Source organism: Mandrillus leucophaeus, unplaced genomic scaffold (assembly GCF_000951045.1).
Source record: "Mandrillus leucophaeus isolate KB7577 unplaced genomic scaffold, Mleu.le_1.0 Scaffold235, whole genome shotgun sequence".
Taxonomy (NCBI): Eukaryota; Metazoa; Chordata; class Mammalia; order Primates; family Cercopithecidae; genus Mandrillus; species Mandrillus leucophaeus.
In genome coordinates this window covers 406,881-425,426 of record NW_012102421.1, presented here as the reverse complement: position 1 = coordinate 425,426, position 18,546 = coordinate 406,881, and the positions used below count along the sequence as shown (strand labels likewise).

The following is an 18,546-nucleotide window of genomic DNA, read 5'->3' as shown; positions in this document are numbered from 1 at the left end:
TTTTTTTTTTTTTGTATTTTTAGTAGTAATGGGGTTTCACCATGTTGGCCAAGCTGGTCTCAAACTCCTGACTTCAAGTGATCCACCTGCCTACCTGCCTCGGCCTCCCAAAGTGCTGGGATTACAGGCATGAGCCACTGTGCCTGGCCAAGAAGTGATATTTTGAAAAGAGCTGAGGAGAAGGAGATGGAAGGCGGGGTGGGGCAATAGAGAGAGAGAGAAATAAAAGGGAGAGCATGTGCACAAGACAGCAATAATGAGCTGGAAGAACAGGTCATTATAGTGGGAGATGATGAGTTTGTGATCTCAAAAGGTGAAGCCGACTTGAATGATAAAAGCCTCAGGGAGTGACCAAGGCAGTGGATGGCTGAAGTGCAGTGGAGGTGAACATCACCAGAGGTGAGGAGGTCAAAGTGTGGAAAGCCTGGCTACTCCACGTGGACCTGAAGCCACCGCAAATAATAGCAGTACTCGGGGTATGAAGCAAAACTTGAACAGAGTTCAAGGCCATTGGTAAATGAAGGGGAGGAACTACAGGTGGGTACACAAAACAAAATACATGTGGTAGAGGGGTGGAACTGGTTAGGAGTTTTTACACAATGGTGGAAACATGAAACCGGCTAAAGTCAGATGAGTGTTTATTGTTTGCCAGGCTTTGGCATACATTAGTCCATTTAATTCTCAGAAATGACCTTCATATGAAACAGGTACTGATTTTATTCCCATTTTATAATGAAGGAACCAAGTTACTGAGAGGTTAAACATCTCACAGTTCTTATCCACTATGTTATGCTGACTCTCTTAAAAAATGATCATGGAAGATGTGTTAATACATTTCAACTGAAAAAAAAGGTCAGATCCCCTGAATATTGTTAGGAGTTGGGTTAACTGCTTTGGAAAAACAATGTAAATATTTAAATTCCAGTTGTACCGAAATACCTTTTAACATCCAGCAGGTGGCAGCACTAAGTAACAATTCCATACTAGGTCATCTAACAAACATTAATCCATTCTGCACATATCAAGACTTCTGTACACTCCATGCTTTGATAATTTCTTCAGCAGCATCCAGTGTGCTGTTTTTCTGTAAATTAATGAAATAATCATCATTATTACAGATAGACATAAATTCAAGATGAAGCAAATATTTAAATATACAACATAATGAAGATTTAAGTGAATATCTGATGTCAAGTGAAGAAAAATTTTCAAAGTGAAAAAGCAAAAGCAGAACCCAAAACAGGAAAACAGTTAACCAAATTAATTATAATTACAGAAATAGGTCAAAGGGTACAGAAGAGTTTACACGGGAAAATAATAGCTATCTGCTCCACCCCCTTTCCACCCCTTCCTATGACTCCCTCTAACTTCAAGATAACCTTTTATGGCAATTTCTGGTTTTAGTTCTAATGGCTACCACCAAAATCTAATAATGTGTTTATCCTTTTATTTCCTTATTTGTGAACTTCACATATTATCTACTATACCTACACTTTGCTCTGAACAAAAAAATTAGTTCATTCACAGTACTCTGCCCCTTGTTTTCAAGGTTTCCTAGTTGTAATTATTGAAAAATAGTTTATTTTTTGAATAGGTGATTCGTACATATAGCATAAAATTAGACAGGTGTAAGCAGAGAAAATCCAGCCTTCTGTTGTTCATCTTCTGTTTCTCTACTTCTTTTTCTTTGTCTTCTCTCTCCACCAGAATGATTCAGTCTGAAAGCCAATAGGTGAGGTTGAGCAAAGCGGCTGTCCATGTATAGGGCTGGAAGAGCCTTGGCAACCCTAGTGCAGGACACTGCAGCCAGAGTGGAGTGAGCAGGGTGGCCAGCACAGGTGTCATGAGGTGATAGTGCTGGCTGCAATAGGATGTCAGACTCTGAGTGGGGTAAGTGAGGCACCTGTATGGTAGGGTGGCCTCATGTAGGGTCCTGGAGCCTGGATGAGGTGAGGCAGGCATCTGGCATGGTGTCAGTGCCCAAGAGGGGCAAGGAGGGCTTCTGTGTAGTAGATGACAGTGGTGGCCTGGTATGGGGTATTGGAGACCTAGATGGGGGCATCTCTCCAGGAGGATGACAGGACAGGTCGGCATGGGTGATAAAGCCCAGGCAGGGTGAAGATGTAATGTAGCAGCCTGGCACAAAATGTCAAAGCCTGAACGGGGAAAAGGGTATCCTCTCAGGGACTGGGAAGGTGAGGGGTGCGCAGTGGCTTTGACAGGAGATTGATCCCATACAGAAGTATTGATTAAATTAGTAATTACATGACTAGTGGCCAAATCTGGGAAAATCTAAGTATCAAAATAAGTAATAATAATAATAAATTTTAGCCAACTGTACTATGAAATAAAAATCCAGAAGTCCACATTGATACATATGAATAAGTTAATAATAAATTGCTTAATGAGATATGGAATATTTTCATAATACCTTACTATAAAATATTTACTATTTAACAAGAAAAAGTGTAACTTTATACTAGAAAAGACTGGCAAACACCACCTTAATCAGGTGGTTAAAGTTAACATCACTGGTAATAGGAATAATTGAAATCATGTGCCACCTGATACAATGAAGAGGATAGAATATCATCACTTCTGTGGTTTCCTGCTGAAGTGCATAGCCTGAATCTGAGCATGAGGAAACATCAAGCTTAAATTGAGGTACTTTCTTAAAAATAATTCGTTGATAATTTTCAAAAGTATCAAGATCATGAAAGTCAAAGAAAACTGAGAAACCATTCTAGCTTGAAGGAGACATGACAACTAAATGTGATGCATGATTCTAGCCTGAATTAATTAAATAAATTGTTATAAAAAGGACATTATTGGGACAATGAATGACATTTATGTTGGATCTGAGGATTAGATGGAGTATCAGCGTTAACTTCATGATTTTGAGGGTTATATTGTGGTTTGGGAGGACAATGTCTTGTTTGTGAAGAATACACAAGAAAGTATATGGGGGTGATAGGAGCATCATTAGTAATTAAGTTGACGACTTACTCTGAAATAGTTTAGAAAAAAGTTCTTGAAACTTTTAGGTTGAGAGCATTTCAAAATATTTGTTTTAAAGTAGGTCAGCTTCCCACCTATCTCCCTCAGTCACCCAGTTTTTCTCTCCAGAGGCAACACTGGGATTTCATTATATATTTTTCCGGAGATTTTCATCTATCCTTCTTTTTAAAATTGTATATTTTTTATTGTTCTTGTTTATTTATTTTTAACTTTTATTTTAGGTTTGGGGGTACATGTGAAGTTTGTTACATAGGTAGACTCATGTCACAGAGGTGTGTTGTACAGATTATTTCATCACCCAGGTGTTAAGCACAGTACCAATAGTTACCTTTTCTGCTCCTTTCCCTCCTCCCAACCTCCACCCTCAAGGAGGCCCCAGTGTCTGTTGTTCCTTTCTTTGTGTTCACGAGTTCTCATTATTTTTGGCTCCCACTTATAAGAGAGAACATGTGATATTTGGTTTTCTGTTCCTGTGTTAGTTTACTAAGGGTAATGGGCTCCAGCTCCACCCATGTTCCTGCAAAAGACACGACTTCATTCTTTTTTATGGCTGCATAGTAGTCCATGGTGTATATGTACCACATTTTCTTTATCCAATCTGTCATTGATGGGCATTTAGGTTGATGTAAATGTAGCATCATTTATTCAAGCGGCCCCCACTGGTGAATAATTTTGTTGTTGACAATATTTTGCTATTACAAATGATGCCTCAGTGAAAATTCTTGAATACAAGTCATTCAAAATGTGCAAGTAAATCCACAAGAAACTTGTAGAAGTAGAATTGTTGGGTCAAAGGGCATGGGAAATCACATCTGGATAGAAATTGTCAAACTAACCACCATAGAGATTTTACAAATTATACTCCCACTCTCAATTTGTGAGAGTGTTTTATGAAACTTTTTAGTTGTTTTGGCTGTTTCCAATCTAAGAGATAAAATAAAATTTCTTTGCAATTCTAATTTTCATTTCTCTTACTATGAAATAAGTTTGACAACTTTTATAAGTTTAACAACTACTAAGGATCTTACCCATAATATTACAAAGTGTTATTTTTGCCTTACATTTATTTATTTTTATCACTTCTATCTTGCTCTGAATTCAAACTGCTTTCTTTCAGTTTCTGTTTTCTTAGTATGGTTTTGTCATTGTTTTATTTTTAGCCTTTCTAAGAGGTGGAGTTAGGTGTGTCCACTTTCCCTAGAAACTTCCAGCTACTTCCACACTGTTTGCCAATATTGACTGTTGATGTAAGAATAGTCTGGGTCCACCCTGATCCTCCTCTCCTGGCCCCTCTGGAGGCCTTGATCTTATTATCTAGGTGCTCAAAGGAATTGTCTTTGAAGCCCAATATATCAAGCGAGGTATATCTCAGTGTTAATAATTGTATGACAATTATTATTATTTCCAGGTTCCATTTGTTCTGCTCTTATTTTTTTCTAGCAACTCTACGTATTTTATTTTTCCTCTGCATAAATCATTTTTCTGCCTAATATTTTAAAAATTATTTGTTCCTTTCCACTTCCTTTTGTTCACTTATCTCCATCCTTAATGTCCTTACAGAAGTATTTAGTGTTCTTTTAGTGTTCATTATTTTAGCAAATAATGTCACCATAATTTCCAATAGCTTTATTTTTTCTTTTCAATTTCCTACCTGAACTCTGATAGCTCCCATTTGATCTTCTTATAATATCTTACTCTATCTTCCCTGAATTCGCAAAATCTCTGCTTTAATTTCTCATTTTAAAGGTTTTAAATTTGAAATAGCACTAATTTTATTTGCTCTATGGCAACATTTTTTTTTTGGGCGAATATTCTCTAACACTTGTTTTTCCTTGTACCTTTCTCTTTTCCTTACAGTGTCCTATATAGATTCACAGTTGGTTCCTCTTTTATTATTATTATTATTGTTATTATATTTCTTGAGACAGAGTCTCACTCCATCACCCAGGCTGGAGTGCAGTGGAGCAATCTCAGCTCATTGCAACCTCTACCTCCTGGGTTCAAGTGATTCTCGTGCCTCTGCCTCCCGAGTAACTGAGATTACAGGCATGTGCCATCACACCCACCCCAATTTTTTGTATTTTTAGTAGAGATGGGGTTTCACCATGTTGGCCAGGCTGGTTGTGAACTGCTGACCTCAAATGATCCTCCTGCCTTGGCCTCCCAAAGTGCTGGGATTACAGGTGTGAGCCACCACACCTGGACCCTCCCCTTTGATTATTAATCATTTTTTATTGAATTCTCTTTGTAAGCTTCCACTGCTAAAGCATGTACTATACCTATTGTTCTGGGCAATAAGCATGCTACCTGCTGGCTTTGTCTGTGATTTGAAGATAGATTTGCTGATTTGTATAAGGGAGAAGCTGGGGCAGCACCAGAAAAGAGCAGAAATTCTCCTTGTCTCATAGTAAAATTTAATATAGTTGAAAATTTACATAGTAAAATTTAACTCAGTGGGCGGGAGTTCTTTTAGACCAGATTTCTTACCAAATAATTAAATTGGTTATCCCCAATTTAATACATCTCTTCCGCATTGCTTCAACATAGCTTTTAGCAAAATGACAGGAGTAAATGAGGAAATCTATAGACCAACCAGAGTCTCCTTTCCACCTGCCTCACATAGTTTCCGGATGACATGACTGTATGTTTTTACCCTGTTTCCTCCATGATGCCAAACGGTCTAGAGAAGTTCCTGCTGCCAGTGCATCAACTGCTTCTACTGTTCTCAATAATGAGTATGCTGCCTTCTGGCTTTGTCTGTAATTTGAAGATGTAAAAGCAGGATCCTTTCTAGGTATCTTCCCTCTACTATCACCTTCACAGTATTTAGCAACCTTTCCTTAAACACTGGGGAATTTGTTTTCTATTGTCTTAGTTGTTTTTAAATAATTTCTAAAAAGCGATCAGGGAAGGGCTGGGTTTACCATTTTAAAACTGGAAGTCCTATGTTGCTTCTTTCTTCTGTTAGTTTTGTTTAAAATTTCAAATAATATACCACTATTTCTCAATCCAGTGTAAGATGATGGATATTAATAGCGTTACCGTTCTTTAAAATTTCAGTCAATTGAATGTTTACATTGTTAGGTTGTTAATATTTATATTCTATTCTGGGCATAGTCTGGCATAGTCTGTCTATCGGTTGTCTCTAAAAGTTGAAAACAGTGTTTATGTTATTCTGATTAGGTTTAAAGATGAGTGAGTTGATAAAGTGTCTTGATCTTAGTAAAACTATTTTCAGTACCAACTACATTTTAAAAACAGCAGTAACATACTTGGAACCTTTTAAAAAAGGAGGAGAAGTTTGATGGTGATAAATCTCTCAACTTTCACTCTTCAGTGATATCTACTTCATTTTCATTTTTAAAGGATATTTTCCTAGATATAGCATTCTAGGCTTTTTTTTTTTTTTTTTTTTTTTTTATGTCAGTGCTCAGAAGATGTTATTTCATTGTATTCTAGTCTCCATTGTTTCTGATAAGAAGTTAGTTAACATTTCTACGGGGACCTGCTGGGCTTATGCGATCCTTGTACCATAAACTCCTGAGTAACGAGTACCATAGGCATGTGCCAGCAAGCCTGGCTAAGTAAACATTTTTTTTTATAAAGACAGGATCTCATTACGTTTCCCAGGCTGGTCTTGAACTCCTGGACTCAAGCAATCCTCCCGCCTTGGTCTCCCAACATGTTGGGATTACAGGCATGAGCCACTACACCTGACCTCTGGCTGTTTTTTTTTTTTCTGACACCTTCAATACTCTGTTATCCCTATAAGTATTTCATAGCAGATATTATACTTTTAAGTTCTTGAATTTCCACTTGGTTCTTTTTTTTTTTTTTAATAGTTTGAATCTCTCTGTTCACTTATTATAACCACGTTTTCATCTAATTTCTTAAACATACTTCAAATGTTTACTTTAAAGTCCTTGTCTGCTAATTTCTAGATTTGGGTCACCTTTAGGCCTATTTCTATTAACTTATTTTTTGCTTTGCTACAGGTCACATTTTCTTCTGTTTTCTTATGTCTAGTAATTTTTCAGTGAATGCTGGAAATTGTCATATTACATGGTAAGGGGTCTGTATTATGTTGTCTTCTTTCAAAAAGTGTTGAATTTTATTTTGGTAAGCAGTTAATTTTAAAACCATAAGCCAAAATTTAAAAACTGCACATGAGCATATCATTTTTAGAAACAGAAGAAAATAGTGCTTTACAAATGGAAATGAGGATACTATATATGTGTTTTCAATAGAGCAAGGAACTTACTTTAATGAAGCAAAATCGCACAAACTTCTCAAACTGTGATTTAGTCTCTGAGTTACAGAATGCTGAAACGGGGATGGCTGATAGTTTCTGAAAAATAGAAACATATAATAAGAAAATTACTTACACGTCAAATATTAATTTTGGTACTATAGACACTAGAGGCAACTAGATACTTTTAAATAGTCACAATAATTTCCAAAAAGAAAAATGCTTTTAAAAGCCACAAGTGGAGTATCATATAACAACATTATATTTGATCGATTTCAAAGCATACTAGTAGGTTTCCTTCATAAATTAACTATAAAATATAATACAATCTTGTAAAGGACAATAAACATTACCTTATGTTTAGTCATCCATTTCACAAACTTATAGTCATACGGCTCATCATTCTTCATATCAGAGAGGTCTGGATCTAAAACCACAATGAAAATTAGGTGGCCTATGAGTTTAATCTGATGCAACATGTATTTCATTTCAGTCTATCAAGATTCAACATTTTCTCCTATTTAAATTTTCTCAGAACATAGTCACAGAATATGCTAGAGTCTCACACTGCACGGTGGGGTGGGAAGTGAATTCACAGAGCTTTACTGATAGTCTAAGGCAGTACTCACATATACATCAGGGTGATTAGGCTTATACATGCTTTCAGCACAGGAAGAGAGTAGAAAAGGTGAAGGGCAGAGGAGGGATCCCTTTCCATATTACTAAGGAAATAACTGCTAAATTTATAAGTATTCATCAGTAATGATTATATCTCCACATAGTCGCCTATTAGACTATAAGTTCCATAAAAGTAAAGCTCTGTTTTGTAACCTATTGTATTCCCAACCCCTAGGTCAGTGTCTAGCATATAAGTGACAAAAAGTATATTTGTTGAATGAATAAATTAATATTATTTATTATTTATAGATACAGGATATCTGTTTAGCTCTTCCAAATGCTACTGTTATATTTCATCTCTTACTTCCATATATTATACTGTTTTTTAAATTTGTGAAAAAGTAAAATATATACTCCTACTCGCTCTTGCCTCAATCTTGCTTTAAGGTCTGGGCAAGATATATCTCTGGCATTCAGTTTCAACAATCCACATTTCATATTGTTTCAACTTTATTGACTTATACTCTTTGATCTTCTTGAATGCCCTAAAGCAACTAATGTTGATGGTTATCGTCACTGATGAAATTTTATAATGTATTGCTCAAAACAAATTGAGGCAGATATCTTCTTTCTTCTATACATTAAATACTAGTGGTTCTTTTCAAATTAATCATGTAAAACTTTTGACACTGAAGAAAGGTTCACCTGTATTTTTAAAACAAAGCCCTACTATCCTTTTACCTGATATTTTAATCTCCATTCTCCCCTTAAGTGTTTTAAGGAGAACATAAAATTTCCAAGTAATAATGCTAACAACATACTGCAACTTATTGAACACTTATTATTGGTTAAGCATGTTACATGATCATCTCATTTAGTTGTTACCACAATTCTGAGAGGTAATTATAATCCTCTGTTTACAGATAAGGAAGTTAAATTATTATTTCAAAGTATTTATGTGTAATTCAGGTTTGGCCCTAACAAAAATACCAGCTAAAAAACTTAGTCTAATTGTAAAGTACCTAAAAATTGCATGTGACAGGTATACAACAGCAGTGTATTGAAGGTACATAGGAAGCCAGAGAAAGGAGTGAATACCTAAGGGAGTAGAAGGAGATTATTAACTAACTCTAATTGACACTGTACTACTCATTTATTCTTGTAGAGCTTAGACAAAAAGAATTTATTTATTTATTTATTTTTTTGAGATGGAGTTTCGCTCTTGTTGCCCAGGCTGGAGTGCAATGGTGCGATCTCGCCTCACTGCAACCTCCACCTCCCGAGTTCAAGCAATTCTCCTGCCTTAGCCTCCCAAGTAGCTGGGATTACAGGCATGCACCACCACGCCTGGCTAATCTTTGTATTTTTAGTAGAGATGGAGTTTCACCATGTTGGTCAGGCTGGTCTCAAACTCCTGACCTCAAGTGATACGCCCGCCTCAGCCTCCCAAAGTGCTGGGATTACAGGCATGAGCCATGGTGCCCTGCCAGAAAAAAGTAATGTAATACCATGATGCCGAAAAAGGAAAGAAGGCAATAAATATAACTATAAAGGTTTTATAGACAGAAGGAAGTTGGAATCTATTTCTTTTGAAATGCCTCAGCTAGACATGGGAACTAAATAAAGTCTTTATTTATTGATGGTAAGAGTTTAAATCAAATGTGTGAGCATATTTAAGTGATTTATGAAGGCCGAAATTTGTTTTTGCATTCTTACTATCTCCTCCATAATTTTGGATCCTATTATTTCACTAGAAAAACTGTAATAATCTCATTTGAAATCTTGTCTTCTAATTACTGGATTCAGAGGCTAGCTTTGATACTTATTAGTTGATTAACTTCAGTAAATTACTTGATTATCTCCTCTTCTCTATCAATAGTGATATAATAGCACCAATTTCATATGGCTTTTGTGAGAATATATTTGCAAAGCTCCTAATGTAATTCATACTATATCATAAATTCTTAATAAATATTAACTAGTCAGCCCTTGCTATTAATTGTAAAGGGAAATAATTACTATTTTCATGAATATTATGGTTTACTTTTATTCTCAGCCATGACTAAATAAGAGTTTTTGTTTTTATCTCTAGTTTATGGGCCAACTTTTAATATCTGGAAGAATTATCACATTGCAAATTAAGCAGATGAAAGAGTAAAACAAAACATAAATTTTTTTATATATAGGAAGGTTTTGTGGATATTAACATTTTTCCACATGGGTGAAGGAAGACCATAAAAAAATCTTGTTTTCATTATCAGAAAAGCTTTCCTAACCAAAATCTTTTTTGCTCCTATTATCACCACAGTAATTCAAGATCTAAGACCTAAATTAGTATTGCATATAGAATGGATTGACTGAGGAAAGAAATGGAAATTAATTAGGAGCTTAATGTAATATTCTGAGTTGTATCACTGTTCTTTTGATAGTTAATGTCACAATGTGATAAATCCAGTTTACTGTCTGGAAGAGTTTAGTTCCAGGAAAGAATTGTTCTTATCTAAAAAGCTAAGTTTCCTTTTATTCAAAAACTACATAACTAATTTCATTTTTCTATTTGCCTTTACTGTCAGGAAGTTTAGCCTCAAGTTAACGCTAATTACAATACTATGTCAACCTAGGTGACTGATATATTTGCTTTCTTCCCTTCCTATGTGTCACTGATTTTTTTTTTTTTTTTAAATTTAAGAGACAGGATCTCGCTATGTTGCCCAGGCTGGTGGTGAACTCCCGGGCTCAAGTAGTCCTCCTTCCTTGGCCTCCCAAAGTTCTGGGATTACAGACAAGAGTCACTGCACCGGCCATGTGTCATTGATTTTTGATTTAGATACAACCATTTATATTTATATATTACTGCATAGAAAACTTTTAATATGAGTAGGCTCACATTCCTTTTGGAAGCATATAAAATATAAATTTTGTTCTTTTAAAAAAATAATAATTCAAATGGAAATCTTGTGGATTTATGATTCAAAGGCAAAAATATAAGTGATGACAACTGTGCTAACATTTCTTTTTATCATTTCATAAAATAAACTGCACATTTACACTCAATATAGAAAAAGCACTTCCCAAATCTCAGAGTCTAGAGCATCTTAAGGGTTTTTATATAAGCATAGAGCTTGGGAGCCTGTTAAATACAGCTCTATGGCAATAGGACTGCAGGAACCTTTGCTTGCCAAAGTCTCTTCTCTCACAACAAATGAAGAGATAAGTTAATGTGAAAGGAAGGATAGTGTTTCAGTTTGAGCCAAACATTGTGTAATGAATTCTTATGACTGTATGTTGCTTTGGCATCCATTGTGAATATAAGTTGGTCTTTCTTATACCAGAAGCATGGCTTAGTCACCCTTGACACAATTTCCACTTCTCTTCCTCCTCACAGTTCCTCAGTGTAGTTGATTCAGATATCTGCCTGAGACAACCACCTCCTGGCAAGCACCTCACTGTGGGACAGCTAGATACAACCTACTTGACTCGCCCACTGACCCCCACCCTCCTCATGGACTGCCTAGACATGCCACAGGGACCACCTACCTCTCAATCACAGCCTGACTCTGTGAGCTTGTGCCTGCTTGCTCTAAACCCATCTGTCAGAACTCTCTGCAGAAAACCTGCTTGGGTAACACCCTGGACCCCCAAAAAGGCTTTGGCCCACAGATCCCACTCTCTCTCTGTTCCCCACCTGTGTGTATATCCTGGACCGCTCCTCACTTCCCATTGGTCCCGGAGGCCTGCTGCCTCCTCTGTGTCCCAACTGACCAACACACTGGAACCTAACTCTCCTCCTCCTAGAGAGTGGCTATCTCTGTGGAAATAAACTGGATACAGGTCAGACGAGAGCCACAAGGGTGTCTGCCAGTATAAACCAGTTTCCAGGGATGTCTGGTCATGGGTCAGACACTTAACATCAGGCCATCTGCTAGGATAAACAAGTAGCCCATGAAAGGCACACTGCAAACATCTAGGACCTCCCCTGGAGCCTCATCAGGGGACAGCCAGAGTTTATAGCCACTTTCCAGACAGACAGACCTGAAGACCAAATTATAGGAAAATCATAACACCTTACTTTTCTGAAATTTGCTAAGATGATAATGAACTATTACAAGGAAAAATTGCTAGCATAAAATGCTTATAGTAAGAAAGAACTCAGCCAGTGGCGCATGCCTGTAATCCCAGCACTTTGGGAGGCCAAGGCAGGTGGATCACTCATTAAGCTCAGGAATTCATGACCAGCCTGGGAAATGTGGCAAAACTTCGTCTCTAAAAAAAATTTAAAAATTAGCCAGGTGTGGTGGTGCGTGCCTGTGGTCCCAGCTACTCAGGAGACTCAGGTGGCGGAATGGCTTGCACCCAGGAGGCGGAGGTTGCAGTGAGCTGAGATCACGCCACTGCACTCCAGCCTGGGTGACAGGGCCAGACCTTGCCTGAAACAAAACAAAACAAAACAAAACAAAACAAAACAAAACAAAACGAAGCGAAACAAAATGAAATGAAACAAACTCCTATGTGAAGGACATAAAGTTAAAAAATATAATCAGTATTTTGTTATAAAATTGAAAATTTCCTTTACTCTTTCCAGCTTCATACAATTTGGTATAAATAAAACACTTCAGTTTTTCAAGTTCATAGGCATATAACTTCATTGTAATAAAATTTTAAAACATTTAAAGCTATATTTAGAATGGCTGTAATTTCTGTCATGATAAATTAGGCTTCAAGATTTACTATTATTAATTTCTTTTTAAAGAAAAGTTATGTATGACACGTTATCATGCTTCTGACTTTAGGTTTGTATGGCATGTCAGAATTACACATAACAGCTTTAGGTAATATAAAAAACAATGCTTTTTGGAAACAGAATTATTTAGAATCTAGCTCCGTGACTTCAGGGAAGCTATTTAAAACTTTCTAAATGTTCTTACCTGCAAAAATGGAGCTAATGTTTTCTTCAAAAGGGTATTTTGAGTACATGACACAAAGTAGACCCTCCCATTTATTTTATTTCAGTACATTCTAAAATGGCAAATATTCCCTGATAGCTTTAAAATTTCTAGATTTTTTTCTAATGAAATAGTACATTTTGTTAAGTAAAAAGGAAACTACAATTTTACTCAAATGAACAGAGTATATAATATTATTTCACACACTTGTGTTTTAAAATTACACACCAGAAGAGAGTGACAGCAAATCCTACATTTAATAGACTAACTAGAACAACACTGACTCCATAACCATTTAACAATGGTCACATTTAAGATAAAAGACCTAAAAGTAAAGATAATTATAGAAAATGTAGACATTGCAAAAATCCATCCTTCTCCACAGATAAAATGCTGCTGTGGCTTTGACACCAATCTTTTCTCCATAGTTCTGATATAATTTCACACATAAGTTTCCGTATAGTTGAAATAATAAAAGCCTTTACAAACCTAGCAAAGACACATCAGCGATGATGAAGTATCCTCCGTCAGGAACTATGGGTTTTAGGCCAACACTTTCAAGTAAATGTACCATCCGATCTCTTTTTACTTCTAACTCTTTTGGCAAAGAATTAAAGTAACATTCTGGGTCATCCATGCGCTTGATGTCAATCCAGAAAGCTTGAGCCAAGGCTTCCTGTTTGTCAGAATTAAAAAATATGAAAAGGAATATGGTAATATTATTTATTGCTTAGTTTATTGGTATAATAAAGATGATCTGAGTAAAATTATTGGCAAAGAAGTCACTCAGGAAATAACAGTTGAATTCCTGTGAACCTATATTAAACTCTATAGGTTAATGGAGGAATCAGTTATACCTAAATGATTAAATCTCATGTAAAGAACTGAGAATGAGTCCTGAAAATTCAAATTGAAAAAGAGCTGTTATATAAAGATGGCTTGCTTGGAAACAAAAAGACATTAAGATATTTTCTGTTGAGGTGAGTTGTAGAATGACTTGCTAAATCTAAGTCAGAAGAACAACCAGAGAGTAGTCAGCCGCTCACCATTATATTTGGGGACAGAGTGGAAATGAAAGCTGACCTACTGTGCAAAGGAGAAATGTGCCTTTCTTATTCTCCATAGGTGTGGAAATCCTTGCTGGAATTATTCATATGCCAGGAAGGTGGTCAAAGTGTAAGAGGGACTAGAAATGAGTTTCTGGAACATCTACAGTAATTCCTCTACCTTTCTTCAAGAGCCAGGACAGCAAACTGGGCCAAGGAAAAAGCCAATGTTGTTAAGTACAGTGGACTGAATGTTTGTGTCTACTCTCATATTCATATATTAAAATCGTAAACCCCAAGGTGATGGTATTAGGAGGTGGGGCCTTTAGGAGGTGATGAGGGCAGAAGGCTAGAGCCCTCAGGAACAGGATTAGTGCCCTTACAAAGGAGGGTTAGCTTGCTCCTTCCACCACATAAGGACACAGCAAAAGACACCATCCATGAAGGAGCACGTCCCCACCAGACACCAAATCTGCTGGTACCTTATCTTGGACTTTGCTGCCTCCAGAATGGCGAGAAATAAATTTCTGTCATTTATAAGCCACCCAGTTCATGGCACTTTGTTATTGCAGCTCAGACCAATTAAGACACTAAGGATCAGGCAGGTAAGAGAGACTGTGTGGCAAGAGATGAGACTGGAGACAGAGGGGGGCAAGATCACAGAGAAGATTTTATGCCAAAAGAATGCAGTAAAACAGAATTAGTAATAATTTTCCAGTACTACAAAATCTTGGAAAACAAGGATTGATTGCCTTAGCCTAGAAATCTGTGGTTTCCGAGAACCAAACACGGTTGTCCCAGGACAAAACAGAGCACTTAGCTGAAATGGAGAGTAAGAGGGTTCAGAAAAAGATGTTCTGCATTCTTAGCTATATCTTTTTTTTTTTCTCTTGGCAACTTGTTCATTTACTATAGGAGATACTGCCTCAGAAAATTCCAAGTATAAGGAGACAAAAACATCCATCCTAACTACAGCATTATCCTGGACTCCTTTCTTTTTCTCATACCCCATATGTAACCTATTGACAAATAATGTGGGCTCTACTTTCAAAATATATTCAGAGTCCAATTACTTTTTACTGCTTCTACCATCCCCATCTTGGTTCAATGCACTGGCATTTCTCTCTTGGATCACTGTAACAGCTTTCTCACTCAATGAGGCAGTCAGAGTCCATTTGCTAACACAAGCCAGACCAAGTCACTCCTGAGCTCAAAACTCTCTGGTGACTTCCTATCTCACTCAGTCCTTACAGTGACGTGCACGGCCCAGCTCCATTGGACTTCCAGCTACCTCTCTGGTCTTAGCTTTTCCTACTCTTCTCTCTCGATCATTCCATTCCAGTCTCTGTGCTGTTCTCTGATATTAACATGCCAGCCAGGCTGTCTACCACTGGGCCTTTTCACTTGCTGTTTTCTCTGTACAGAGGGGTTCTTCTCTAGGCAACTATGTGGCTGCTTAATCTCCTTCAGTTAGTTGTTCAAATGTTATCTTTTCAGGGAGGCTTTCAAAGATTACCTTGTTTAACACTGTATATCTCCCACCTGGAACTTTATATCCTTCCTCTTCCCTGTTTTATCTTTCTTCTTCATATCTATCAACATCTTTTTTTTTTTTTTTTTTTTTTTTTTTGAGACGAAGTCTTGCTCTTGTTGTCTGGACTGGAGTGCAGTGGCACGATCTCAGCTCACTGCAACCTCTGTCTCCTGGATTCAAGCAATTCTGCCTTGGCCTCCTGAGTAGCTGGGATTACAGGTGCTCACTACCATGCCCAGCTAATTTTTGTACTTTTAGTAGAGATGGGGTTTTGCCATGTTGGCCAGGCTGGTCTCGAACTCCTGACCTCAGGTGACCTGCCCGCCTTGGCCTCCCAAAATGTTGGGATTATAAGCGTGAGCCATTGTGCCTGGTTCTTTTGCCTTTTTAACTGCCTTCTAGAAAAATACTATTTTTTTCAGCATTTTGATTATCCATAGAATGATGGTAACTAAATCCCTATTTCCATAATAAATATATAAAAATATTAAATATTAAATAATATTTAAATAGTTTTTCTTTTTTACTTTATGATGTATTCTGGAAATCTTTTTTATCTCAGTACAGTAATTATAGTATTTTCCCATCTTCTTTCTTGTTTCTTTTCTCTTCAGTAGTCAGTAGACAGAGTAATGGGTCCCAACGACATCTAGGTCTTAAAACCCAGAACTTGTAAATATGTTACGTTGCATTCTGAAAGGAACTTTGCAGATGTGATTGAAATTACGGAGATTATCCTTAATTAACTGGGTAGATTATGCATTGAGCCCAATGTTATCTCAAAGGTACTTATAAGGGAAAAAGGGAGGCAGAAGGGTTGAAGCCACAGGAAATGTGTTGACGGAAGCAGAGGATGGACTGATGTGACTGTGAGCCAAGGAATGTAGGCAACCTCTAGAAGCTGGAAAAGGCATGGAACAGAGTCTCTCCTAGAGCCTTCAGAAGGAACACAGCAATGCCAGCACCTTGATTTTAGCTCTTTAAGACCCATTTCGGACTTCTGAGCTGAAGAACTGTAGGATAATAAATTTGTGTTATTTTAAGTCACTAAGTTTGTGGTAATTTGTTACAGCACCAATAGAAAACTAAATATGGTCATATAACATTTCAATGTTTGGATAGATCATGGTTTATGTAATCAATTGTCTGTAGATGCTTATGGATTATCCTCAATCACCTGCAATGAATAGCCAGGTAAGTGCATAACTTCTTACATGTGCAGATAGCTTGATATGGTTTGGATCTGTGTCTTCATCTAAATCTCTTGTCCAATTGTAATCCTCAATATTGGAGGTAGGGCCTGTTGGGAGGTGATTGGATCATGGGAGTGGTTTCTCATGAATGGTTTAGCACCATCCCCTTGATGTTGTTCTCATGATAGTGAGTTATTGGGAAATATGGTTGTTTAAAAGTGTGTTGTACCTCCCCACTTCTCTCCCTCCTGCTCCAGCCATGTAAGACATGCCTACTTCCTCTTTGCTTTCCACCATTATTGTAAGTTTTCTGAGGCCTCTCCAGAAGCAGAAGCCACTATGCTTTCTGTACAGCCTGTAGAACCGGGAGCCAAGTAAACCTCTTTTCTTTATAAATTACTAAGTCTTGGGTATTTCTTTACCTAAGTGCAAGAATGGACTAAAGCACAACTTTAGGGTAAATTCTTAGAAGATGGATTGCTTTCATATGGCAAACACATGTGTAATTTTGCTTGGTGTTGCCATTGTCCTTCACAGAGTTGTAGCACTTTAGATTCCTGCCAGCAATGTTTAACATAGCTAAACTTGTGTTTAAAAAAACACTCAAACCATCCTTGATAACAGTGAATATGTATCTGCTCCCCAAATGCCAAATTATATTAGAAGGCCCTGCAACAGAAGGATAGAAAGAGAACTAAGTCAATTCAAATATGCAATATAAAAGTAATACCTTCACCAAAAGACCATCCTTCTACCCTGAATTACTATAACACTTACCTGTAAAGGAGTTGCGCAAGTATAAATTGTGTTTTGTTGAACTGTCTGTAAATGTTTTATCAAATGATTCGGACCAATGGACCAGCCAAGCTGGGAAAGGAGAAGATAAAACATATCAGAAAATCTAATTGTATATAACAAATCTGAGACAGCAGTTTAAACTTAGTGCAATTGTTAAATATATACAATCCTAAAATGTTGGCTGGGTATGGTGACTCACACCTGTAATTCCAGCACTTTGGGAAGCTGAGGTGGGTGGATCACTTGAGGTTAGGAGTTGAAGACCAGCCTGGTCAACATGGTGAAATGCTGTCTCTACTAAAAATACAAAACAATTAGCTGGGCGTGATGGTGGGCACCTGTAATCCCAGCTACTTGGGAAGCTGAGGCAGGAGAATCACTTCAATCCAGGAGGCAGAGGTTGCAGTGAGCTGAGATCACACCACTTGCACTCCAGCCTGGGCGACAGAGTGAGACTCCATCTCAAAAAAAAAAAGTTTACACTATGAAAGTAGTACAGTATTAATACTTAGAATCATTTTGATGGTGTTCTTTTCAAGGAACAGCTTCCAAATGGAGTCATATTCTGGAAGATTAAAAACTGGTAACAAAGCTTGTTCAAATTACAGATTAAAGTAACTCTGAATGAGGGCCTAAGGTACTCATAATTAAAACATATAGACTTGATTCTGCAGGCCTAATTTTTGATGCTCCCTTTTTCTTTTTTTTTTTTTTTTGATACAGAGTTTTGCTCTTGTTGCCCAGACTGGAGTGCAATGGCTGGATCTTGGCTCACTCAACCTCCGCCTCCTAGCTACAGGCGATTCTCCTGTCTCAGCCTCCCAAGTAGCTGGGATTACAGGCATGCACCACCATGCCCAGCTAATTTTTTTGCATTTAGTAGAGATGGGGTTTCACCATGTTAGGCTGATCGAGAACTCCTGACCTCAGGTGATCTACCCGCCTCGGCCTCCCAAAGTGGTAGGATTACAGGCGTGTGCACCATGCCTGGTCAATGCTCCCTGCTTTTTACTCATGTTCAGGAGAGATGAGGCTGGAAGAAAATTGGGTTTTAACTGGATAAATTATTGTAATAAATAATACAGTGGTTAAGTGCATGAATTCCGGAGCTAGACTTCCTGTACTGGCTTGAATTTATTAGCGGGGT

At 37.3% G+C, this 18,546-nt stretch overlaps 1 protein-coding gene across 3 annotated transcripts in view; it reads right to left on the bottom strand.

Moving 5' to 3' along the window:
• Positions 1 to 615: 615 nt before the first annotated feature.
• The window catches only part of CCBL2 (cysteine conjugate-beta lyase 2), a 63,470-nt gene continuing 45,539 nt past the window's right edge, over positions 616 to 18,546 (bottom strand). For 2 of the 3 annotated variants that reach the window (XM_011982073.1, XM_011982075.1), the window contains 5 exons: positions 17,379 to 17,468; positions 13,318 to 13,504; positions 7,621 to 7,694; positions 7,280 to 7,366; positions 616 to 1,084 (listed from right to left, as the gene is read on the bottom strand). In XM_011982073.1, the coding sequence (XP_011837463.1) occupies positions 1,022 to 1,084; positions 7,280 to 7,366; positions 7,621 to 7,694; positions 13,318 to 13,504; positions 17,379 to 17,468 (501 nt within the window). In that variant the 3' untranslated portion in view covers positions 616 to 1,021. The remainder of the gene's footprint in view (positions 1,085 to 7,279; positions 7,367 to 7,620; positions 7,695 to 13,317; positions 13,505 to 17,378; positions 17,469 to 18,546) is intronic. The other variant, XM_011982074.1, reaches the window with a different exon arrangement.